The sequence below is a fragment of the Aptenodytes forsteri genome, unplaced genomic scaffold (genome assembly GCF_000699145.1).
Source record: "Aptenodytes forsteri isolate BGI_AS27 unplaced genomic scaffold, ASM69914v1 Scaffold46, whole genome shotgun sequence".
In the NCBI taxonomy this organism is placed as follows: Eukaryota; Metazoa; Chordata; class Aves; order Sphenisciformes; family Spheniscidae; genus Aptenodytes; species Aptenodytes forsteri.
Window position 1 is genome coordinate 4,615,130 of NW_008794774.1, and position 26,772 is coordinate 4,641,901.

At 41.2% G+C, this 26,772-nt stretch overlaps 1 protein-coding gene across 1 annotated transcript in view; it reads right to left on the reverse strand.

Moving 5' to 3' along the window:
- FREM1 (FRAS1 related extracellular matrix 1) overlaps nucleotides 1-26,772 on the reverse strand; it is a 63,340-nt gene that overhangs the window by 2,938 nt on the left and 33,630 nt on the right. The window contains exons 22-34 of the mRNA XM_009274281.2: nucleotides 25,191-25,386; nucleotides 24,157-24,421; nucleotides 19,122-19,536; nucleotides 17,638-17,839; nucleotides 17,018-17,162; nucleotides 14,633-14,762; nucleotides 13,142-13,214; nucleotides 10,021-10,170; nucleotides 8,610-8,851; nucleotides 7,845-7,892; nucleotides 7,383-7,565; nucleotides 6,987-7,112; nucleotides 6,155-6,270 (exon numbers count right to left, since the gene is read on the reverse strand). Coding sequence (XP_009272556.2) covers nucleotides 6,155-6,270; nucleotides 6,987-7,112; nucleotides 7,383-7,565; nucleotides 7,845-7,892; nucleotides 8,610-8,851; nucleotides 10,021-10,170; nucleotides 13,142-13,214; nucleotides 14,633-14,762; nucleotides 17,018-17,162; nucleotides 17,638-17,839; nucleotides 19,122-19,536; nucleotides 24,157-24,421; nucleotides 25,191-25,386 — 2,291 coding nt within the window. The remainder of the gene's footprint in view (nucleotides 1-6,154; nucleotides 6,271-6,986; nucleotides 7,113-7,382; nucleotides 7,566-7,844; nucleotides 7,893-8,609; nucleotides 8,852-10,020; nucleotides 10,171-13,141; nucleotides 13,215-14,632; nucleotides 14,763-17,017; nucleotides 17,163-17,637; nucleotides 17,840-19,121; nucleotides 19,537-24,156; nucleotides 24,422-25,190; nucleotides 25,387-26,772) is intronic.

Sequence of the window (26,772 nt, forward strand, 5' to 3'; positions counted from 1 at the left end):
GTAGATGAGGTGCTTAGGGACATGGTTTAGTGGGCATGGTGGTGTTGGGTTGACGGTTGGACTCGATGATCTTAGAGGTCTTTTCCAACCTTAATGATTCTATGACTCTATGATTCTATGACTATATCTTTTTAAAATCGTGTTCTGACAAAACTAAAGCTTTGAATAACCCAGTTAACATCTTGGCCATGTTTCAAAACAGAACTAAGTGTGTGTCATTTAGGGGTCTGGCTTAGAGAGGTAGTGTGGTTCTGAGAGGTAATGTTGGGTTGTCTGCAGTGACTACACATTTAGTTCAGACCAGAGAGCAGTTGTGGTGTGTATTAACCAGACTATTTTAGAATGAAGCCCTGCTCTGTGTTTGTACTTATGCCAACCCCAAAGGAGGACTTGCAAACCCTAGCCACTGAGTGGCCTTGCACTGTGAAGTCTTCCAACTGGTACCAAGCATGCAAGCACCAGCAGGCTGCCCTTAAGCCATTTAGAGATCAGGCTAAATCCTGAAGCATTAAGAGACAAACGGTGTCCTTCACATTTGCCAGGAACTGTCAGCCATCAGTGGCTCCACTTTCTTATTTATCCATCTTTTTGCCTGCCTTGATATCGTGTCACCATTTTACCTGTCACACCTGCTGTTGCCTTCCCTCCAATGCTGAGCCTCTGTCATTTCTGTTGTCCCATATTTCTGACTGCCACTCAGTCTAACAGTGATGCCAACCCCACCCCTTCAGCCTCCCAGAACATCCTGGATGGTGCTTGATAGGGCCTAAGCAAACAACACTGCTCATCAGAACATGTTTTAAGAGAGCCAAAAAGTTTTCTAGCAGCAGAATAAGTCAATGGCATTATGACAATTTTGCTAATTTCATGACTGTTGCCCGACAACAGAGACAGACCAGTATTGCTCCAAAGGACGTAAAGACTGTCTTCTTTAAGAGCTGGGACAACAACCAGACCTCAAGGGTGGCATGGCAGACTTGAATCCGCTATGGACACCATGAACAGATCTTGGGGTGCAAGCCCACCACCAAGCCTGCTGCCCAGTTAGAGACCCATGCCTGGAGCTCCATTCTTGTTTGCTGCCTTGTATCTCTTCTAACAGTGCTGATCCTGTGGAAGTCATATCATAATGCCACACAAGATAGGGAAGCAGGCAAATTTTACATCAGGAGGAATTCAAAGTAGTAGCCCACAATATTCTACACAATCCCTACTGCACAAAATCTGGACCATTCCTTTATCTGGGCATACAGGGGCACGGTATGGAACAAATTCGTTGTAATGTGGATGGGATGCTCCTGCTGCAATGGCCTCCTCCATTATCCCTGCAGTCAACCAAAGCAGCAGGGGATTTGCCCTCTGCTCCACCTTGGCACGGTGGGTCTGCCAAGGTCTGCAGGACAGCTGAGTGTTAGCCCTCACAGTCTCTGTAATCATGGCTGCCCTAGACCACCACACAGTAATGTAGGTCCCATCAAGGGCCCACTAAGTTCAGGGGCTGCCAGAGAACAAAGTGTAAAGGATCTTGTTGACATCTGTGTACGCTCTCCTCGGGTAGAGGTGTGGCAGGATGGCCTCAGAAACATTAATCATGACTTTACAAATGGCAGACTGTCCCAGCACAAAGTGGTTAGCAGCTGTCTGGTAGGGGTCAGGATTGTGCACCCACTTATGGTACAGGCTCCCAAAACTTCACCCTGTGAAGTTCCCAGCAGAGGCTTTGATTGTGCTCTCATGACAGTAAAGTTTCATGCATGGTGTTGGTGCCTGTATATCCCCAGGGTGACATGCTTCCATATCTCTGGGCCCATCTACCAGGCAGCAAATCTGCAGTGAACCAGGAACAAAGCTGTTACACTGACAAAAGCTCTTGGGAAGTTTTGTACTCCATCTTCTTCCTCAAACAAAAGGTCCAGGAAAGTAGGCTCAGTTAATGCAGGGTGTCCTCCCAGGGTAACTGATTCAGCGGCAGGATGCCATTCCCCCTCAGGACAGGCAGGATGCCTGTGGTTGGCCAGTGACCAAACTTGGGGCTAAGAAGAGATTTGGGCAGCAGTCTCTGTGGCATCACTACTAGCTGAGCAAGAACAAAAATACGGCTTTTTATCTGGCTTCTGCTTAAAGACAATCAAAGCCCTGGAACTAAGTCATTTACTTTAAGTAAGCATAGCTTACTCCTGTTGTTTCAATTGTTTTAGAAAATGTGAAAACAAAAAGCATCAATGTGCATCAGTAACTGCTATATCATTTATGATATACAGGGGTGGTCTGAGCAATAACAGTTTCAGACTTTTACTTCAATCCAAGTACCAGGGAGAGACTTCAGTGCTGTGAAAGGAAAGCACTGCAATAATTATAACGTTATCTAATCTTTTCTCCATAGGAGTGCTTTCTAAATACAACCTGAGAAACACACATGACTGAAGAGAGAACAACAGTTCTAATTGTTACACCTAGTCAGGGGTTTTGATGTATTGTAGGGAAATGAGAACAGTCCTGAAGGAACATACCACTTATGATAATATTGCTAACTGTACCTCTAGGCAGAGCGCCAGACACAGGAAATGACAAGATAATGTTATTTATGGAGTTATGTAAATTTAGCACTTCCTAATTTAAATTACTCTAGAGAAGGGGTCATAATGCCTTATTGGGGGGGAGGGGGGGGGGGGGGGGGGAAACACATCACTGATTTCTGTGTTAAATAAGTCCATTTGAAATTATTCCTGTGTGCTTTAAAATTTTTGCTATCAAGTCAAGAGCATCCATCAACTTAGAGCAGTTGCCCAAACTAAGCTAAGGAAATATTTTGGGTAGCCATTGACCTTGAAGTATTATATACAAAACACTTAGCACAAAGACTTTGCTGATCTTACATTAAATTATCCAGTACATTTAAAGGAGCTTTGTACCATTCTGAGAAATTTAACTTCAGCAAAAGCACACTTGACTAGCTATGAAGGTCTCCACAGTACAGGAGGACATTTAATTTGAACTGCTGTAGTAAATCCATGTCCTATACTGACAGTGAAGGGGGGGAGTGACTGAGAGGCTCTGCTTATCCCAGGCTTTCATTTGATCACCTAGGGAGTAATCCTGGTGCCTTGAAATAGGTGTCTAGTGTTGCTTACGATGCCTCGCGGTATTCAAAACATTCAGGTAAGGCTGGCAGACATGATGCAGAGCTTACAGGAGCCCTGCACTTCCAGAGTGGCAGTAGAAAGTCAGACAAGGTACTCTGGGCCTTTAAAATGACTCTAGGTACCTGAATCCCTATGCTGGAGTCACTAGCAATAATATAAGTTAAACCAGTCACTTACAGAACTGGCATAGCATTAGGAGAAGAGGGCAGCAGGGTCCATCCTGCTTTGCGCTAGGCAACACTGAGCCACCATGAAGGATCTTACCTATTATTTTAGATGTGGTTCTGCCTGTGATTCCCAAAGACTGAGGCCACATGCTGCTAATATACAAACACTGAACAAAATAATAGCCCCTGCCTTGCAAAGCCGGCAGTAAAGGAACTGAAATTTGACCATATTTAGCCTCTAATTAAATGTTCAACTTCAAGAAGATGAAGGTATAATCTGACTAACAGAGCAAAAGATGCAACTGTGGGTTCTGTCTATCCAATGGAGAGTCCCTTCAGTGCCAGCAGCGAAACCATCTCACAACCAAGTGAGCCCGGCTGCACTGGCCCTTGGGGAGGACATGTTCCTATGGGATAAACAAGAACTGTAACATAAATCACCAAAATTGCTGCTAAATCAGGCTGCTGTGGGATCACTCAGCCGTAATATCCCCCAGATGCTTCTCTTCATGTTGCCAAGGGCCTCTTCATGCATACAAAACAAAGCTAGAGAAATGAGTTCTTAAACTACCTTTCTCTCCAATGTATTGGAGAAGGATTAGAAATGGTGCAAGATTTTCACAGCAATTAGCTGAGATTTTTTCCACCCGCACTATCACCATGGCATACACAAACTTGCGTCAAGACAAGCACATTTTTGTGTCTGCTTCTATCCCTGCACATGGAAACTGAAGAAAAGATTGGTATGCCACCTGCAGCAGATGGATGCAATGTATGTCAAAGCTCATTAGAAGCCCAAATAGGTTTGCATAAGCCCGTGTACATATAGTTATGTCCAGACAGCAATTGCTTCTGCAATAAATTGATAGCATTGCTTTGATGGAATAGCTTGATCTCAAGTCCATCATCTCAGGATAACAGTGTTTTCTCTAAGAGGTTAGGAGGTTGGTTAGTTGGAGACTGTTACTGAAACAACTTTAACAATGCTTGTACTTTTTTCCTGTTCTATATAATAGAAAAAGTGTGGCAAGAAAATGGAATAGAAGTTTAAAATAATGCCATTTTTGTAGTAATAAAATTGATTCTTATTTTTCAGTGAAATTGGCTAATTTACTTGAAGTCAATTCTCATCTTTTCCTTTAATGTCTAATGTTTGTTTGATCTATTAAAAAACTGAGGATTGATTTCCATGCTGATTTTGTTTGCTTGTTGGAAATATCAGTTATTTAAATGTCAACAGTAGAAGAATTAATAACAGAAATACCACAATTGGTGCTGGTGGTGATTGCCGGTGGGGGGCTGGGCAAAAGCACAAAATAAAATTTATTAAGTTATCTTCTTGTACCACTTTTAAGTGTGTGCCTGGGGTCGTACTTTTGTAAATCAGTTCCCGATGGAGGCCAGGAGTACTCCATTTACCAGGATAAAGCTTCCTTAGTCTGCGGTAGTCTAACATTAATTGAATCATCACTGCCCTAGGATTCATTTGCTTGTGGATTCAGTGATATGCCTTGACTTTTTATGTAGGTGTTTAACACTGTCATTAATTTACCATTATTCAGTTTAACTTCTACATTGCACACTATAGCCTTCAGCAAGAAGTTACCACCTACAAATAATATGGGTCACCAGGAACATGCTCTTTTAGGAAATGGGGAACACCTCCCAGCAGTGACATACGTTCCCAAGGGATCAAATGAATGTTGAAGCCTTCAGAAAAAAAACACTAGAATATTCACAACTTACAGCTTTGTTTGGATAAGTAATAAAATAAAAGCAGGTGATAGAAAACCATTTCAAGGAGCTGAAATTTTAAGTAAACCAGTTAACAATGTGAAATTTGTGGTGAGCTCACAAAAGCAGGTAACATTTACGTTTTAGGAAAGAGTAACTTCCATCAGCTGAGAGATATTAGAACTAAGACTTCCCTTTTGCGTGTTACCAAGACAATATAATCTGGCATAACTGAGTGGAATGAGTCAAGGTTTGTTAAGCATGCTTGTCCACGTTTCATGTTTCCTGCATGTCCTTCAACCACTTATTGAATATATTCTTTCTTTCATCTCCAACTCTTCCCTGTTTCAATTTTCATTTCATGGAGTAATGGAGAGGTCTGTTAAAGCCCCTCCTATTGTTCAGTTTGGTCTTCAACCTGGTGCTCAGTTCAGCACAAGGTACAGAACATGCATGATCCCAGGGCAAGCTCCATGTTACCATGGCTGGCATTTCTTCCGGTCCTAAGCTATCACTCCTAAAACCAAAATCACAAAACAGGCCTCCAAAGAGCAAGACTGGCGAATTTTCTATTTGTCTCCTACTTTGGGACAACTGTTATTATTGTTTATTAGCTTTTATTTATGCCTAAAAGTCAGAAATTTACTGTTAAATTGAATGTCAAAGTTTTCAAGCAGTTACAGAATCTGAAGAGCTGCATCTTCAGAAGAAATGGTGGGGCACACAAGAGCTGGCAACATTGTACTGGTGCTATATCGAGCGAAGGTAGAGCCAAGGAAGCGGTGGGTCAGAGAGGATGAAAGACTGAGTCTTTGCTCTATTCCTCTGCTCCCAAACCAACTCTCCCATTAGGAAAGCATCCTCACTGCAGATGGACAGCTTCGGGAATTCATGTTGTGAATAAGGTAGCATCACCACCTGAAACATTATGAGACTAATAATATTTCTATCCTCCACTGGGTCTGAATCCCAGGGCTTGTTCTATTTTTGGGGAGCTGTGGAGCACAACCAAAGTGGGGTTTATCCAAATGAACTTGGCCTCGACAGCAGCATTCAGCTCAGGGCAACAGCAGTGCACAGCAAACACATTCACTTGGAGAAGTCTCTTACTGTTCTCTGCAAGCCCGAGCAGCAGTGTTCCAGGTGACCTTGTGATTCACTACCAGGAAGTAGCAGCTGCCCTCGTGATGACTCCATCCGGAGGGACATTTCTTTGTGCTTACCTCCTAAAATAAAAGAGGAAAAGGCAAAACAGACTCCTGCTTATAGTGATCTAGGTCTGTGCGCTAATAATCAGACTGAAGGCTGGAAGTGCTACTTATGACCTTCCCAGAATTAAACTGAACATGAACTTTGGTGTGTATCAATGAAGTTACAGCATTGCTTAAAAGATGTAAAGAAATAAATGCCTGCCAGAGGAGCCTACAATTTATAATGAGTAGCTTTAAAGGTGACACGAGGTTTCAGTTCCAAAGACCTTCTTAAGAGAACACATTGGTTTGCACACCATTTTCTGACTCTTGCAGTCTGTGTAGGGAATGCAGTGCAACAAAATTCACCATGACATGTTATGTGGCAGAGGGGATGTATGTTTACAGAATACCTAAGTGAGCTAATTTTACTAACTCCCACTCATTCTCTCACAGACTTCATTCACTGACTGTCTCATGCCCACAACCCCGCAAGCACCAAGACATCAGTGCTCACGTAGTTTGTCCAGGAGCACCTGTGGGTGACAGAGAGGAAAGGCAATCCCAGCAATCAAGCCCTCATCATGTCTCTGGGAATCTTTTTGTCTGGTGACAGCAAACTTGACCCTGGACAACTCTTTTATTCCCTGTACAAGTCAGTAGTTGTTACAGGAAGGTCCTTTTCTTGACAGTCTCACTCATCGTAGACTCCATGCTCTGATTTAGATGCATATTCACAGTGACATTTTTACCTTGCTTTGGGAATTCCAGAATTTCCATATTATCCCATCACACTGAAATAACTTTTGAGTGCTTTCTTCATAATGCAAGAGCCCCTTTAAATCTGGTGTACAGGCCTTTGGAAAAGAGTAAAAGTCCTGGAAAGAGAAATGTCATTTGAACATTTGAAGGAAAATGATTACACAAAAGAAACAAGCTACATGAAACAGATTAAACAGGTCATATTAAAATTTTATGACATGAAAACTCTTCAAGGGCTGAGCTGTTAATTTATCAGTGTATTGGTTAAACTCAGCTTTGGAGTGGGAAGGGTTAGGCTGCAGATCTTAGAGGTGTTAAATCATTTTGGGAAACAGCATGACTGAAAACAGATGGTGAAAATGCCTGTGAAACAAAAGGTTTCATACCTGATGTCTTGAGCTTGGTTCAGATGCCAGTTCTGCCTTATCAGCTTGTGGGATTTCTGTCTTCCTAGAGGAGACGACATTTGTCTGTGATTGTGCTTGGTTAATTACTGACACTTGAGCCTTCTTGTTTGCTTTAGCTGATGAGGTGTCATCCTGTATTTTGAGTGATACCATCCCGTGATACTTCATTTTACAGTATCACACACACACAAGCAGAACAGGAGAGGGAAAGAGAGGGTTAGCACATGCAAGCAACTCTTAAATAAACTCTAGGAAAAAAAAAAAAAGGGCTTTATAATACAAATTTTTGCAAATCAAGGGGAAGTGACACCAAAGAAAAAGAAAGATACATAGAAAAATAAGTATTGGTCATAATGAATTATTAACAGTGATAAAGCCTGCAAAGAACAGAATCAGAAAGAAATCATAGAAATGTCTGAGCAATACTCATAATACTCTTACTTTGAAAACCACATCGGTTCCATTTCTAAATACAGATGAAGGATGAACCTGGAAAAGGTAGAACAGCAGAATGAGATGCGTATATTCATGCATTATAGAAACAAAAAGACTTTATGCAAGATTTACTACAAGATCTATGTTACAAATCATGCAGAACATATCTTGGGTTTAGTTCTTTTCTCTTTCAGAATGGAAACTGATCACCTCTGAAAACAGCCATTAAAAATCACACATTACAAGTGTGTTTATAAACAGATCCCATTAACTTGTGAGATCACAATAGCAGAACATTACTAAACCACCTAGTTAGACTGATGTACCTTAAGCAGGAAAAGCAATGGGCAAGTTTTAAGTAACTGTTCCCTGTTTAAGGTAACAGTATTTTCAGCTTTACAACTTCAGGAGCAGATGCACAGCTTCTATATATTGGCCAGGCTCCAGTGACTTCTTTCTTCTAGCTGACCCATAATTTAAACAAAAGATTAGAAGCTGCATAATTGCTGAAGTTGCTTGATGCATGTTTCCTCCCCCAGCTCTGTTTTTCTTCCTTTCTTGCATACACGGATCTTCAAAATCAGGAATTTATTTTTCTTTCCCCCAAGTATTTTTAAATAGCTCTCAGGTCTGACTCAAAGCAAACTCAGGTGGTTTATGGTTATTGTATGGTCAGGTAGGATCACTACAAGAATATGACAACTGAATGAAGATATCAAATCCCAATGAATTCACAAATCAGCCCATCACTGCGCTACAGAAGTGTCTTACTATTCTGCCATTTCCAGTGACTCTCAGGCTGGTCCTTGACTGATTCGCCAAGTTGTGTTCCTCTCCATGCGGGTCCTCTCCATGTTCTCTCATCCCTTTGGAAGGAGACGGTGGGATCCCTTCCAAGGGAGCATTGCCAGGCCTGGGAGGTGATGAGGAGCCCGAGGAAACTGGAAACAGCGTGCCTCTCCCCAGGAAGTCATGCTTGCTTTGGCCAGAAGAATGGGAATAGCTGCACTGACCTGAAAGCACAAAAAATGGCAGATGGTCAGTTCTAACTGCATGAGCAGATAACTGGTCACGTTGACATGGGCACATAAACAGCTTGTCACTAAAAGTTGGATGATTCTTTCACTTGATGTTGTTGATTTGCTGTTTGTTCAGCCATCCTCATTTGTGGGGTTTGCTATGACTATGACTGCAACTACTACCTGTATATGTATGTTTTTATACGTAATGAATCTGTCTACCCACAGATCAGAATTTCAACCAAGCATCTGCTGAAAGTACCTGTTTTCATGCATAGATTGGGGTTTGGAGTGCTGTTTTTTTGGTCATGGATTGGCAGGTGTCTTTAACTAATGTTGATGATACTTCCATCATGCCCAGACAATTTTCTCTTCAGAAATCCAGGACACTATTGTTCCTACAAATTAGTTGTGTCAGTTAACTCCTGACTTACATTATGAATGTTAAAGAGAAAACAGATCTGAAATTTTAAAAGGAATTTTGTAAAATGAAGCCTAACTCATTGCAACACAGGTATTTAAAATATTGTTTCACTAAGCACCAGAAGAAAAAACACTCTTCAGCTTCCAGAGGACTCAGCTGCTTTGCTAGTTATTTGTATTTTTCTACATTTTAGGCACACCACATTTGATCACTGAAAAACACAATAATAATGCAGACATAAAAGCCTAAACCCTGTAATGATCACTGCTGTGTGCTGTAATGTTGTGGACTGTGTTTGTTAAGCATTAGAAAATGTATTTCTAAGAGCTGGGTTTAGTAGTTAGGTTTATTTTTTGAGATGAAAATAAATCTTTTTCAGAGATGTATAACAACTGTTATACAGTAACTGGGAAAAAAAATCTAATGGACCTAAACCCCATTTTTTTCCCACTTTAATAAATGAGAACTGAACTCATGTTGTTATGAAACAACATAAAAAAAAATCTTTCCTTGCACCCTTCTCATTTTGTACATGTTGCTTTCTCCATGCTGTGTTTCCTAAGAGGATGAATATGGTTGTGTGAGAGAATAAAGGGTCTGCAACTGTCAAGCCTGTTTAAAAAGAAATTAAGCATTTTGATCTGAAGGTGAGTGTTAGGAACAACTTGTGGTTGAAAATAAGTAGCTACTCAGCCAAGATTGTCCCACCTTCTTAACGATGAAGATCAAAAGAGAATACCTCCTTTTGAGTCCAAAATTTTCACTACAGCTTTTGTCCGGGTGCCAAGAACAGCATTCACAGGGGAGTTCAGAACTACTTCAAAGACTTCATCATCTTCCTCTAATCCATCATAGGTAATTGCTATATTCCACATCTTGGTTGACATTCCTAACAGAAATAAACATTTTAATTACTCTTTAAGTGCTATTTCAGTCAATCAGAGTGTCAAAGAAATATATTAATTAACATGTCTGCAGCTAGAATGGAGTAGCTGGTGTACGCTATTGTGCTCCTACCAACTGACTGGACTCCTGCTGTTCTCCTGAATAACATTAAGTTCGAATTTTTTCCTGGGCAATGATGATTCAGTTCAAGTGCATATACTGTAAGAAAAAGCTGCTGTAGATGTGGGAAATGACACTACAATACATAGATTCAGGTCTTCCATTGCAACTTTCAAGAGAAAATGTACCAGATGCTTTTTATCTTGAAAGTTTAATTTTAGAGATGGAACAGTTATTTAAAATACCTGCAAATGGATCAAAGACTATGTTAGATTCAAGTACAACCTTTTAGGCAGATTTTATACTTGGTTACAAAATTTTTACTTGGTTGCTTGCCTTTACTGGGTAACTTCAGGCTTGCATTATGGGAATGAGAAAAAATCATTCCAAGATAAAAGACTAAGTTGGTTATTACCCAAAAGGCTACAAAATTTGTTGAGGAAAAGTCAGAGGCAGCAGGACAGAAACAGATCTCAATGTGCATGTTGCTGTCAACAAAACATCTTGGGAACTGTTTCTGCATCACAAAGTCAGTGCTAACATCCAAAATAATGAATATCAAAGATACATGTGCAACATTGTCAAAAAAAATATCTCCATCCTTATGACACTTCGCATAACCTCTATTTCCTTCCTCCTTTCCAGTATGAATCCTCTAGCCAAGAGAAGATGCCAGTACAAACAGACCCATAAACTTGGATAGGGTCTTCTTCTGCTCCTTTGCATTGCAATTTATTGATTGCAGTCTAATGTGCCAATCAGTCCAGTCAATTAGCATAGTTGAGGTTTGTTTTTAAAATAAACCTATCAATCAGCCTTAAAAAATAATTAATAAATACTACTAATTAATACATATCAAACATCTTGAATTTAGAACTAAGAAACTGATGCCTTGAGTGTAAGAGTTTGGAGGGTCCTTCCCTAAGGTTAAGCCTAAGCAAAGGACTTTTGAAGAGTGCCGCCCAAAAAAGACTGTGTGAGGGAGCTCTGCTGGCTTCACTGAGAAGCTGGCCAGAAAAGGGGAACAGTGTGCATATCTCCTGTCCATGTTCACAGCTAATTTTCATGTGGCTTACCACCACATTCAGAAAGACAACAGCAGTAACTCCAAACTGTCCCATGCTTGGAGAATCTGCATGGACCAGCAAAAAAGGAAAATTCTAGTAAAGGGCCTTGCACTAAAAATCTCTTTGCAACAATCTCTAGCCATTTCAGTCCAGAGGCTGTTAAGCTTGACTGCATAGTAGATTAGAGGAAAGAGAGCTGGAATCGTGGGCAGCACAGTATGAAGGACTTTTTACACTGACCTCTCGAATCTTTCTTCCATCTTCTAATTTAAAACTAAAAAAAAAAAAAAAAAAAAAATCTAATGCTAGATGAAGGGTCTCAGAGGGTGGCTCATTGGTTTCAGAGGTTTCATGTGTGTTCCAGAAACACTGGAAATCAGGGCAGATTTCCACCTCTCCACCCAGGTTTGGTTTTTTTTTTTACTGCTGTCTGCTGGGTGTCCTTCTTTATCCACCTCTGAAAACTAACCAGCAGTTGCTCATTCTACACCTTTACATAAAATTTGCCTTTCTCAAGATGGGCTGTAGTGGCACATTTCCAGAATAATCAGATTTGTGACTCTAACTGAACTTAAAGCTACAAGTTTTCCTATGGGATAGCCAAGCAAAGCTGGGGTATATATGAGTTCATCCATGGGATGCAGTGCTATATAATCTCTGTAGCATGCAATGCCTTTTTTTCAAAATAAAAAGTTTAAGTCCTAAAGTAAAAATCCCCAGGCTTTGGCAGGAACTGACTTACTATATTCCCCATATCTGTTTTTCAAATGCAGGTAAGCACTTAGACTAATTTTTACCATCAAATACATGCCATTTATTTCAGCCTTTCACAGATGATATATTTTGCCTCCTCTGTAGTCACTGTGACTTTCTGCCATTGAAATCTTACTACTGGCAGTCTTGGGATAACCTCTGCTGGCATTGCAGGCAACATCCTGGGAGGCCTGTGTGGACCCCATTTTCTAAACTCAAATAAATCCTGGACTATGCCAACAGGATGTGTTCCAAAAAAACTCAGACTTGCATATGCAAAGGAAGTGATTACAATAGCAAATGGTTTTCATTCCCAGATAATCCATTTATATGGGCTGAATTTCTGAATGGTAAATTGTGAAACTCTCACCTAGACTGTTTTTTCCTTAGACCAAGGGAGACACCCAAAGCATAATAATAATAAATTGTGCAGAACAGAGGAAGCTTTTTTCAGTATCTTCACATTTGTATTCATTTTTACTATTGATTCTCACCCAGCAAAAAAAATTCAAGCTCCTTTTGATAATACAGTTGCTATCATTTCTTGCTATTTACAGCCTCAGCCAAGGTCAGACTGCTGTTACGATTACAGTGCAAGCAGAGATGAGGTCTGACAATTTCAGGCTCTTTTGCACCTTTCTGGTCTTGGATACCTTGCATAACTTAAGTTGTACTCAGTTTTGTCTAAATTTGACCCGCGTCCTGGTCAAATCTTTAAATCTTTAAAGCATCTCACAGCTCGGCTCAGGGTGAGTCCTCCTCAGCCTAGCTGTGAGGAGATTAGGAGACATAATTTCAGCACTTTTGGTATTTTAACTGACATAAAGGGACCATACACCATCTCACCCTAAGTAATAATGATACTAATTCACAAAGGAAGCCCACTGCACTTCCAGAAAATGAGCCCAAGTGTCTTTAATCCTCTTCAGCTCCTCTAGCTACAGATATGTAATAGGCTTCATTTTCCAAAATGAGAGTTTACACTTTCAAAATCAGTGAATTAATTTTAAAATTATTCAGTGCACTGGTTCATACCTGGATCAAACTGAACAAGCTTGGAGGGAGTCACTGTAAAGTCCTTTCCCAGCATAGCAGATATTTCGTTGACCTGAGAAGAAATCAAACAGTAAATGCCATGCTGTGACATATTTCACCGAACTGCTGCATTCTGCTGTGTGCTGAAGCTACTGTGTGCCTCTCCATGGAGTCTCAAAAAGACATGCCAACCCATACATGTGCTTAGGCTGAAAAAAAAGATAAAGGCCTAAAGAATAAACCTTGTGATGTGCAACTGTCATTCTGTCCTTGCTCACGGTTTAAATCTCATAATAAAAAAAATTTGTTCATCTTAAAATTTTGCCTCATCCCCTCGCAAATTGCTATTTGACAGCATCACATAACACTGCTGTTCACCATGCCTTGGGGACCCAGCCATACCTGGCTCCTGGACAGGCACATCATGGCGTCCTGGAAGAGCAGCAGCAGCCTGGCCACGTTTGACCATTTAGCCCTTTGTGAGGTCTTGGAGGAAGCATTTGCATGCAGAGCTGTCTGTCAGCCCCACAGGCTCATTGGGGTAGGCATGAACCCGTACATACCTAAGTATGGGGACTCCACCGACTCCCTGAATTTTCACAGGAGACCGACAGAAGACACCAGTTTCCACACTGCGTTCTTGACGCTGGGATCAATTTCACTGGTCTTTTTAGCTGAGTGACAACCAGAGTAGAGTCACGGGAGTCCGTGAAGGATAGGGCAGGATAGCCCCTGACAAAGTCAATAACAAAATTCCCACTAACTTCAGTGGAAGAAAAATCAAAACTATGTTTTCAATTAGGGCTATAGTCCTGGGAAACTGAGAGGGAAACTTTTAGTATTTTTCTAGCAAAGGCAGCTGGTAAAATCCTGGAATTTCCGTTTTACAAGGAAAGATAAAATTTATGAAGGCAAGTTGCACAAAACCTGTTTTACAAAATTGTAACCTGCAGCTTTCAGTCTAATTTTCTGACATAAGACAGAAGCTGTTACTGAAGATATAAGGGGTTCCTTGGGCTATTTCCTAGGCTGATGGCAGTGGTGGGGGAGCAAATGGGGGAGGCTGCCATGATTGTGGAGTCGAAGCTCCCATAGCTTCTGGGCTCCGCCAGCCTGAGCAGGGAAATGAGAAGTCCCAAGGCCCCAGGTTGCCCAAAGCCTGAATTTTAAAGTGGCAAATCCTGGAAACGCAGCTTCTGAGCACAGTGACAGAGGAAACTGCCTGCTCTGTCACAGAAGGTCATCAAAACTGAAATACTGCTCCAAAACATTCCAGTTTTGATTAATCAGCATTTCTACTTAAAAATCAGAAAGTTTTGTCAGAAGTTTTTCAACCACCTGTACTAGCAAGGACAGTGTACCAGTAAGTCTGGTTTGAATTGCATGGCCTCTTTGCTGACTACTGAAATACCTTTTAAGTCTGAGGAAGAAATGAATGGGCTCCACTATTTATTATTAAGTTTCACTTAGGAGCTTGTCTTTTAGCTTTACCTTCACTGCAATAAAGGCAGACTCTGCAGAGTGTCCTGCCCTGGTGATTTTCAGAGACACCACTCCCACGCTCTCACACACTTCATATTCAGTCTGTTGCATTTCAATCCGAGACCACCGTAGCTCCAGCCTGTGGGAGAGGGGGGAAAGCCGGTGTGAAGCAAAGCCACCTCCCCTGCTGCCCCCACCCCCTGCTGCTCCGAGGTTCAGTGAGGAGCCATTTCTGTCCTGACTGCTGATTTAGCCAATACACATACTGAGTCTTTGTTTCCAAATCAACACATTTGTGTGATTTGGCTGATTAGAAAGTGCGAGAGGCGGTTAATAAATCTTCCGGTGGAGCCCTGGTCTACCCCAAACCAAGCCTGAACCTTGTTTCAGAACCAGAGGCGTTCTGCAGCACCTTTGAGAAGAGCAGAGTTTGTTCATAACACCAAATAGGCCAAGACAAGCTATCACTGTTTCTTCCTACTTCCCTTTATCCCTGTTGTTTTATTTTACTCTCACTGCCCAGTATTTTCTCAGCAAGATCCTCCTTTCTTCCCACCTTCCTTCATCTATCCTCTAACTCTCCTCCTCTACAGTATAGGGCACGCTCCAGGACTTCACCGCCTCTGTGCGAGTGTCCTCCCCACTCCCCTTACTTTAATACTCTGTGTACTTCGCTCTTCAGCCATAGAAGTGGCTGAGTCCAGGTGTCTCATACACTGAATATTAGAATTGTTTATAGGGGATGTGACCAAGCCTCGGAGGATCGCACGCTGCACAGGGTAGCCAATAAAGATCTAGCCTTTTTAAAAAGTGTGATAAAAATTAGTGAGAGTCAGAGAGGAATGAAAGAGAGCAAAAAGAAGGAAAATGAGCCGTGCTACTTACAAAACAATTTGACCTTTTCTAAAACAAACTTCTAGACCTTTCAGGGTTGATTAGCTCTAACACCTCCTGTCGTATATTCTCTGATACTTATGGTGTGGGCAACCCATTCAGAAGCTGATTTGCTTTCTTTTTGCTAAAGAGGATGCATGTGCCAGATGTAGTCCAGCAGCATTCAGATAAAAGCTGGGATTCAATCTGAATAATATCAACGTGCAAATCAAACTTGTATTTTGAACCAGTGACCATTAGGTGACAAATTCTTTTAAAAAAACCCAAAACTCTCACAAGCTTTTAAATCCAATATTAAAAATATTACTTTTTCCTTAAAAGCCAAATTCCCCTTTGTTCTGAGGTCCCATGCAGCTAACCGAGAAATTCTACTTCTCTGAAACTCCTGTTTTCCATACAAAAAGTGGCTTCTCTTTGCTCTCTTCGTAAAGCTATGATGTTACGCATTTCTATTTATGTACAAGAACCCATACTTTCCCACGAGGAGTGGCAGCGTTTTGATGGCGGGGGTTATATCAGTGCACCTGTGAGCCGGCACAGTGCGGCTGGGAAGTGCTCAGGCTGGCTGTGTTCAGATGTGTTTGTGTCTGGGGACATCTTTTGGCATAGCGCGTAACTGCCGAAACGCTGTCTCCAGCTCTGCTCAGTCCCCGTCCTCTCTCTAGCGTGCAGGGAAGTGCTCTGCAGAGGAGCTTGGCCCTTGGAGCCAGGTCTCTGCTCCTTTTCCCTTGCCATGAGTCCTGGTTTGTGAGTAGCCACTTTAGCCCAGGAAAATAGCGTTAATTATTTTTCTCAGTTACTTCAGATTAAATAAATTGAACATTCAGCCCTATTTTCAGAAATAAAGAGAAACGTTAGCCCTGCTGTAGAGCTACTCCCACTTTTGGCCTTTATCATGAAAGCACAGTCCAGATGATACCCCACTCTAATTTTTGTACATTAGGCTTATCATATGTCACAAGGAAATTTTGATAATATGCCTAATATAAATTTTGGCAGTGGATGACAAAGAAGATGCTGTGTGCCTTCCACCTTCTTTCAGTGCTCTTTTGCAGAAGTATGGCTCTCATAGCTTTTACTGCTTGAGACCATCCCCTCCATCGTGATCTCAAGCTTGTAAAAAAAGTGTTGCCGTCAGCACAGGGCAAGAGTGATCTCCAGCTGCAGGACCATATACATGAAGCAACGGTCCTGTCCCTCAGCACCTGGTATCTCAGATCTCCAAATGCCCAACCACCACTTAGAGTAAACTCCATTATGTTTTTCTGTGGGGCCCCGAAGGCCCTTGAGAACTGTGCCCCAGTCTAACCTGGAGCTAGCCCTTTGTATTTCGCCTCCCTGAGGGGAAGAAACCTTCTCGACTCTTCAAGAAAAGAAATGGCAGTTTGAGTCACATCTATCTTCACGTCTGCGCGGCTTCAAGCCCTGCACTAGTTCATTCGCCCCAGGGGGTAGTGCGCGGAGTGCGCCACAGCACACACCACCGAGGGTCGGAGCTACCTTTGGGGCACTGCGGAGTTTCCACTGGCATCTGTGACTTGAAACTCCAAGTTGTCTGAATTCACTTCCCGCAATGGATTGATGACATAAAGAATGATTTTGCTGTTTAAATCCTTTTGGCTAAACCCTTCCTGAATAAATCCACCTGGGAAAGAAGAGGAACATTCAGGTGAATCAAAAGACTGTTAATGAGAACTGCGGAGCTCATATAGACTGTTTTCAACTTTTCTTTTTGTTGAACACTTAGAAAATTTGAACTTACAGAAACCTGGTTTTATAGCTAAACAGCAACATCCCAGCTTGTTATAAGCCCCAGCCAATTTCTTCCCATGTGCCATGTTTATCAAATGGCCAAGTTCAATATTCATCTTTTTTTTTTTCTTGACACAAACAAAAAATAGTTTCTCAATGGCAGCTATTAACAATCACCTCAAACTCCTTGAGGATTCATGGTGAACGTGAAACTCAGGTTTTAGTGTAAAAGCCTTCTTACTACATTCAAACCTTGCCCAAAGTTTGCAAAGAAATTTTTATTTCCTCTATCAAGCAAACATTAACAGGGTAGGTTTTGGAATCTGGTCTGGTATGTCCCAAAACACAGAGATTATAGAAGACAGCACCTGTTGTTATATTTTTCAGGTAGCCATAATGAGGACCTCGTAAAATCTTAAAAATTATTTTGTCATCTTCTGTATTGGGGTCAGATGCCTTCAGGGACCTGGCAGTAATATAGATCCCGTAATTGCCATTCTTCAGCAGTTCCACATCAGAAAAGCAATGGAGATGAATAATTTTTGGTGCCATTTTGTCCAAATGATCCACCTAAATCAAAGTTAGAGAAATGTATATTCATTTTACAGCATCAGGATATTCTCAGGATATTTTGCTAAAAGCACAGTAGCTTGCTGTGGCAATAGCCACTTTGACTCACAGTCTGCTCCAGAAGGAGTCTGATCTCCAGTTAGATACTACTTCCCATGAGAGGTTTCCAGGCCCAGATTGCCCAGTCGCTTGCTGCATGCAGTGGGATACAGCAAACACTTGGGAGGGCAACAAAAATTCTGTGTACCTCTGCCCTGATATGCCACACTCCCCATAGTCCTTCTCCTTTTTGATGTAATTTTCTTCATAGCAAATGAAAACTCCAGCAAAGGTTTCTCACCTCTGTTTTACAATAACAAGCATGGAAACCTAAGGATTATGATGATCACAGTCATAGACCTGGCCAATTCTGTGCCACCTTTCACAACTTCTGATGAATCTTCTAGCACTCCGCAACGGTTGTTTTTGTTTCCATATCTCATCTTCCGCTGAAATGGCACTCCTCGCTCATCATATAACTTCAAACTTTGTCATCAGGAAAAGTTAGGGGCCTCTTCCTTAGTATCAGTGTTTTGAAACATACAGAACTTTGACATACAATGCAACCAGGCCTGCTTTGCATACTGAAACATGCCAGATAGATACATACAAGAAGTCATAGCAAAGCCATCTGAGCGTATGATACAAAGGGAAGAACTTGAAAATGAGGGAAATGGGAAGTGAACAGAAAGATCCTGGTAAAGGAAGGAAGAATCAGAGCAGGCATCTTACAAAGACTCCCAGAAAGAAGACAGGTTGTCCAGTTGTGGGAGCAAAGTGGCTGTAATTCAAGATTCCTGTGACATGAAGATCAATAGTCATTCTAGTATCCCTCACATGCAAACCAGTGGGCCAGGTACCAAGTGGGAAAGCAGGAGGAAGTTCATTCCTCCCCGTAGCTGGTCTGAACTTTAGGGTTGAGATTTCTATGTAAAATATTTTAGCAAGTATAAGTATAAAAGTATATACTTGCTTGTATTTATATAAGCAGGATGTCTTTCTTCTCTTAAATACAGTCTCTCTCTTTGCACTCTATAAAATTCTTTGCCTGAGTAATGCATTGTGGCAAGTAGTTAATTTTCCAGGTTAATTATTCACAGAGCACAGAAAGCAAACATTTCAGCTGATAAATACCTCAGTTAAATCATAGACTGCAGCAAGTACCAGTTCTCATCAAAATTACTACATTTTCCACTTTATCATGCTATATATCTCTCTTAAGTAGGCCTGTGGTCACACTTGCCTGAATGGTGAATGCCACTGGCTCGCTCTGCACCCTCCCATTCACGATGAAGCCTTGATTAGTCCTATCTGTCGCAACAAATGTAAATCTGTCAGTCCGGGAATCCCCACCTCGGTGTTTGTATGCAACATCCCTGTTGTCCACATCTTGCTGGGTGAAATTGTACTGCAGTAGTACAGCCCCTCGATAATAGAGATGACCGTACTGGGGGAGCTGATCCAAGAGGAAGGTAAGGTTTTCTTTGGCAGTGTCTGGGTCTGAAAGCCGCAGGACATCAGAAGAAAGGACTGCCATAGCACCTTCCACTAATCTTAACCCCGTGTTCCTAGACAGAGTGGGCAAAGCTTGGTCGACTGCCTCCAAGGAGATCACGAATGTCCCATGCTTAGTTCTCAGTCCATTGCTGATGATGAATCTGGCAAAGAGAGGCAAGGTAGTCTTCAGCATGTGTTCTTGATTCACCATGTACTGAAATGAAATGATAATACACACCTTTACTACAGGACTTGCCTGTGTTGATACTGTAAAAGTAGTAGACCTGGTCTGAGCTCAAACCCAGACTGTGGGTGGGGTGGATGTATAACTTAAAAACATGGAAGCAGATGGCCAGGTATATGGCAAGAGTTACAATGCATCTGCAGGAATCTGAGTAGATGCCAGAGGAATGGCTTTGAGGATGTACACATCAGTCTCAGCAGTCATAACAGCTGATTTAATCTTCTAGCTCAGATACAGATGGAGCAGACCTAAAATGGCGGGCTGGCCGGGGGTTTATTGCACCCTCTGGCATACATACACGTTTGTACACAACCTTAAGTATATCTTCACTTGGTTACCTGACAGCGGCAACTGCCAGTGAAAAGTGCTGGCTTTGTCTATAACTTACAGGAAGAGGTGTGTAAAGTGCATGAAAAATGTTATTTTTCTGTTCACTGTTACAAGCCTTTTGTACCAAATAGCCCCAAAACTATCTAAAAAAGCAAGCTGGAAAAAGATCCATCCTCATCTCACTTTACGGGTTTGTTTAGGCACTAACTGTATTTGTAAATTTCTGTATATTCAGAGGAACTGATTTATGTTTCTTTACAAAACTCAAGTAAGGTTTCACTGAAATACTGAGATTCTGTGGGAGATATTGGGCAGAACTATACAAGTTGCTAGGGTAATTTTAAAAACGTAGATGTCCATACCATGTATTTATCAAAGGGTCAGATCTGCAAAGTTCCTATTCCATGCTGGGAATTTCTATTAATAGCAGCATAGTTTCTTATAGTTCTCTCTCAAGCAGTAATATATCTTTAGATATACTAAAGATTTGATTATGCTCTACAGTTAATTTTCCTTTCCTAAAGAAGAGAAAGATAAAGGTGCCCAAGGCTGGAGAAAAAATGTGTTGGAAGCCTACCAGCTGGGTATGGGCTTTTGCCATACAAGTGACAGCATGTTCTGCAGAAATTTATTATCAAATTTAGTTGTGGATAAAACCAAAGAGAAAAACAATCTTTTAGCCTTCAAAATTCATCCTAGCCTTCACTGTCAAGATTATTACTTAAGTATTTTTTATGAAAGCAATTACACTGGACTTTGTCATGCCTGTAACAAAAGCTTTTGAGGTTATATGAAACTAAAAATTGCTTTGAAAATGTCTCACGATCCTTTGTGTCCCATCACCATATAGTACGTAAGAGTTACCTTTCTTTCTACAGAAGTTTCTGTGGTTATGCAAAAGCATCTTGGAGAGTGGTTTTCACCCAGGTTTGTTCTGCCTGAGCCAGAACAGAGTCTGCTTTGCAAAGAAGTTTGCTTGTGGTAGACTATTCATATTCCCTGACCTTCCTTTTTCTCCCACCCTCCAATGCCCAGCACTTTGAATGCACATACGGTTACACTTACGCAGTTGATCTTGTATGATGGGCTGGTTGTTTCAGACAATATGAGGGCCAGCCTAGCTGGCTGCTTTCCACCTAGCGTGCTTCTACCATACATAAGTGAAATGGGGACTGGTTGACATTTCGACTAACTGCCTCCTCTTGCTTTCTTGACTGCAGACCTCAAAGAAGTATTTAATTAATTACAGGGTCAGAATCTGGCCTATTGTTGCATGCCTTGAATGTAAGTGACCTTCAGTAGGTCATGGAGTAGCTTACTGTGTCACACAGACTGTCCATCTAAAACTCCTCACTGCCTTCACCAAAGCTGGATGATTAGGGCTTGATCAACTTGTAAGCTGGCAGTATGCCATGAAACAGATGGGAATGAGCGTAGGCAGACCAGGGACTATATAGCAGTTAGAAATATGTTTACTGAGGATGGTATTCCCAGCTGGGAACTTAGAGACATCTGTCTGCACTGACCTAATGCTATTGTGCCAATGGTAAAGGGGTTGTGCGATTAGTAATCCAGCTGAAATCAAATACAGAACTAAAATAATGATGATAAGTACTATGCTAAGGAAAAAAAAGGTGAAACACATTCAGTCACGACCTTAACCACGTCTCAAAAAGTCTGGAAGACTGCAGCGGAAGTGAGTTTCCTCTGGTTCTTTTGATGGCTGTAAAATCATTTGGATGATGTCTCAAACAATATTTAGGTGAAAGACTTAGATAATTCAGTTCATGAAATGGAAGATTCATCCGGTCTTCTACAGAATACAGATAGGAGCAAACCTCCTGGTTATATACATCAGACTGAAATTTACAATGCAAATGTCGTACACCACTTGATTTCACAGGTGATGAAGCTGCCTGTGTCCAAGATGTCCTTTTTTCTGCACTTTGGGAGATTTTGGTTGTTTATGGCTGCTTCATCTTTTCCTTAGGAATGGAGAGCAGCCAATATTCTCCTCACTCTGATGAAATTTAGGGGACAACTCTCAGGCACAGTTAGGAGGACATGTTGCATGGTTTGATTTCACCATTACCAACATTTCATGCTTTCTGCAGTTTGATGGCAACAGAGTTGGCTGTAGGACCTAGCATCTGTCATGGCATTTAAAAGATAAAAATGGAATCATAAACAGTGCCAGCTCATTACAAAATCAAGCCAGCATGTCAAAATGGAGGACATTAGCATGTTCTTTTAGTATCCTGCTGCCAGCATCTGATGTCAGGTTGCTAATCACTTGAAGTCATCTGTCCAAACAAGCACTGCCAAATCTTTCTTCCAGGCCAGCAGCACCAAACAATACAGGCAAATTTATGTCTGAAGGAAGTACTTCAGTGGAAAGTAAAAACCTCATCAGTTAATCCCCTCCCTATAATTACCCATATAATTAATGTAACCATTCCTTGTTTAAATAATAATAATATTCTGCCACAATATTTATATGTCTACACAAACCCAAATTCTTTTCCAAATTATAACATCAAGGAACACCAATTATTGTGATTAAAATAGTTATTGAATATCAATATTTATTAAAGCATCATAACCTTACTTTTATAAGGCTGACTTTCTAGTTTGTTTCTTAGCCATTGGCCTAAACAGAAGACATTGGGTTTATCCACATGCACTGTTTCCCTAGAATTGTTTGGTCTGCTTTCATTAGAGTGGTATAGAAGTCATATTGATGCAAGCCACTCCTACACTGCCCAACCTAGCGTTGGTATGACTGCAACCTTACTTGTCTAAGCTAATTCTAGTTTTGGTCATAGTGTTTCACAACTGAGAAACATAAAGCCAGAGAATATTTGTTCACTTTTTCTGTTATGACTACAAGTGCATCAGACAAATCTAACTAGAATTTCCACCACATTGAATTTAGTGGAAGGGATAGTTTAAAATGTTTCAACTGAGGAAAGTCCCAAAATTACTTTTGGCTTAACTCTAGATAATGTCACCTGAGCTGCCCCGGTGTCATAGGGAGGTTTATTTGATGTCTCCATGCCCCACTTGCTTGACTTCCCTGTAAAAAAGCTCTCAAACTGGATGATGCAACATGTCCTTGAATCTTCATCATGCACCATGGAAAATGTCATTCAGATCAGGAATCTATTCATAAGAGAGTGTAAAAAGGGGTCTTTTCTGAATTGCAACTCTTAGGAGCTAAACTCTTCTGTTTTCTTAGACACCAATGAAAAAACAATAAGCTTTTTTGTGTGTGTGTAAAATTGGAATTTTACAGAAAGTCCATTTTCTGTCACAAGCTGTTTTCAGAGGCAATTGCCAATGCTAGCAAGAAGTTAGTGCTCTTCCTTTAGAAACCTTTTCCTTATTTCTGAGCTTTTTTTTTTCCTGAATTTGCTTTCTTTTACAAAACTGTACCTGAGACTTTGAGCAATAATACATCTACTTTGTCTTTACCTGATGGTAACTCATTACATCATTCCACTCTATAACCAAGGGAGGTTCATTTAAGAACAAAATAAGGAAATATTCACTTTAGGAGTGCACCTAGTCTAAGCTGATCTAAGAGGAATGTTCAGAACCAGGTGAAAGTAAACTTAAATATCACTAGGCTGCTGAAATGGGCCTATAGGTAACCACGTTTACCCCAAAAATCCAATTGTCTACATGAATTTCTGAGCTATTTTGGTGTCAGAATAGATAAGTAGACTGGTTTTCAGTATGTTCAAGAGCTACTTATGGATTCAAAAAGCCTGGAACCAAATGAATATGATAAGTAAGAATAGACAAGAAAGCAGTTCTTTAATACCTGGATGGACCAGTTTTACTACATCCAGCTGTAGCAAGAAACCAAAGGAAAATTCCACAATGTACATTCTTAGTCCTTTTCCCCCACTTAAACCTTAACAGCTGTGTATGATTGGGTGCTATAATAATATTGAGGCTAGTATCATTGAGTGAATGTGTCTCTGGCTACAGTTTCAGCATCAATTAGAAAATCTATTACCAAAGCAGCCACAACTACATGTATTATAGTAGAAATATCTTTGCTGAGAATTTCCACAGAGCTTCCATCTCTTTTTAATAATTTGGTTTGGGTTTTTTGTTTGGTTTGTGTTGTGGTTTTTTTTGAATACCCAAGAAGTCCAAGGGGAAAAGTTTGGAGGGGGGAGGAGGTGTTCTTCCTTACCTGAATGTATCTTCAGGAGCAACTGCCTTTGTGTTGTGAACATAGCAGACTATCTGTCTTGCTATATCCATTTGACTGAAGCTCGTAATGGGGATGCCAGGATAGCCAATATACTCTATTTGTCCATACTGGGGTGGGGAGGTTATCACATAGAGGAGCTCCTCTGGCTTGTCAGTACCATCCAGTGCAAGGAGGACATTGGTTGTAATGTAGCCCCGATCCCCTTTTGGCACTCTAAGAGGTTTTATGAAAACAGCAATGTCTCCTGCAGGATAGACAAAACAACACTAAAATATTCATATTGAATTGCAAGTTGATCTCTTATGCATTATTTAACCACATGCAAGTCAGTGAAAAAGCAGGAGAAAAATCATAGGACTGTAGGATTATAGGGAAATTCAGGCTGGAAGGGACTTCAGGATGTCTTTAGTCCAACCTTCTACCCAAAGCAGGGTCAGCCATGAGATCAGCCATAACCAGGTTGCTCAGGGCTTTATCCCATCAGGGCTTGAAAGCTGCCGAGGATGGAGACAGCACAACCTCTCTGAACCCTTGTTCCAATCTTAGCAGCGTCAGGTTAACTTGGTCTAATTTAGGTTTCTAATAGGGATGCAATAAAGGAAGCGAGACTGTAAGACTAGAGCGTAAACCCGGGAGGCAGAGCTGTTCTTGAACAGTGTTTTGCCTGCCTTATTATATTCTTGCCATTTGTCTGTGCTTTGATTTACTCAGACACAAAGCTAGTTTCAGAAGGATATTTTCAACTCTATTTGAAAAGTAGCTGGGAGTCCTGGGAGGCAAGGTGCAACACATTGCCTTAGGCAGAGCCTTTTTGAATCCCAGGACCACTTCTTCACCAGCAGGAACATCAGGGCTCTGGCCAGCAGTGAAATCCAAGCAGACGGACTTTCAGGATCTGCAGGGAGACTTGCCAAGGGCCCATATAGCATTCAGGGAAGGATCAGGACATGTTCTCAGATCACCTTTGTTTCAGAAGCAGGCACTGTAAAATGTCAAGTCTGGCAGATCTTTACCTTTTTCCATGTCCTTGATATTTATGTAGAAGTCCACAGCTGGGGATCTGTTGTACCCATCCCACAGGTAAAATGTGAAGCTGTCTTGGTTCTTGGACCCTATAGCTCCTGTATGGACATATCTCACAAGGTTCATATCCAGTTCTTCCTGAGTGCATTTCATTCCAGTTTGGAGAGTCATCCAGCCTTGCCCTACCTAGAAAGAACAAACATCCTTCATTAAACAGACAGTCTCCCTTGCATCCTCCCCAGTTAATTGTGTTTCTTTGCAGTTATGCAGACTGTTAGTGGCAGCTACCTGGCTTCCCTTCTAAGATATAGACTTATATCATACTCTTTCCTCACAGTATGTTTTGAAGGGCAGTAAATAGCTGGAGTTGTTCCCAAGCAGCTATAAGGCTGGAGAAGATACAGTGATCATGAATAAAATGGAGTAAGTGGAGTTTAGCCACTTCTACTCCAGGAAATAAATTTCTGCACACTTCTCAATGAGACACCAACAAGATGAAAATGAAGTTGTTCCTGACTCAGCTTATGTTTTCTATTTCTTAATTTCACAAAGCTGCTCTGGTTCTATCCGAAACCATATCTAAAAGGATATCAGAAATGAACCTATGGGGAACTTCAGGGAAACACAGAAATTTAAAGCCCCAGAGGTCCTCTGATGGAAAAATGTGAATTGCCCAATAATATTTCCTGCTTTTCTGAAGATAGCATAGTACCTTATATTGGACTGATCTGTGTATTTGACATTTAGCCTGCAGTAACTGTGTCACTAGCTTTGGAGCAAAGGTTATCAAGGACAGAGACCTCAAATACACGCAGGTACCCTATATGTTCAAACTGTCAGACTCCAGCCAGTAGCTGTCTCTAGCCCCAGTGTGTGGGACCCCTTTAATTCACAAGTCTCATGTGATCCACAGATTCTTGCAGGGATCCGGCATCAAAATACTTTCCACGCTCACAGGTCTTAGAAACTGATTTCTTTCTATTATATATGCATGCAATTAAAAAGAGACATTTTTTCTGTTTGTTCCTGTGGCTTATCTTTGGTCAATAGATGGTCATCTTTCCTTCCATTTCTAATCTTATTTTCTGCCTTTCCTCTTGCTATGTCCTTTCCATCTCCTCCTTTTTTTCCCTTCCTTCCCCTCATCTTTTTCTTCTAACTCATGATTTATTACTCACTCTTTCATGCAGATCTCTGTCCATTCTTTCTGAACCCTGAAGTAACTAAAGTAATGACTTTCTTGTCACTTTTTTTTGATCAAGGACTTCCCCCTCCCGAGCTTTGATGCTTGGTTTTCCCCCTCCGTGGGCTGCTTCTCCCAGCATCTCTCTTCCTTGTCACCTCAGATAATCTGCCATGCTTTTCACCCTCCCTCTCCTCCTGTTGAGGACCTGGCCTTTAGTGTCAGAGCCTCTGGGACAGCATCGTTGTTTGGTTCAACTCTTTCAACAATCAAACTGGCCACAGCCGTCTACTTCAAAACATGACAGACATTTGGGAGAAAAGGAAGATGAACTTCATTCTACCCTAAAAAGAGAGAGTTCTTTGCATGCCTGCTTTTTGTTGAAGTAC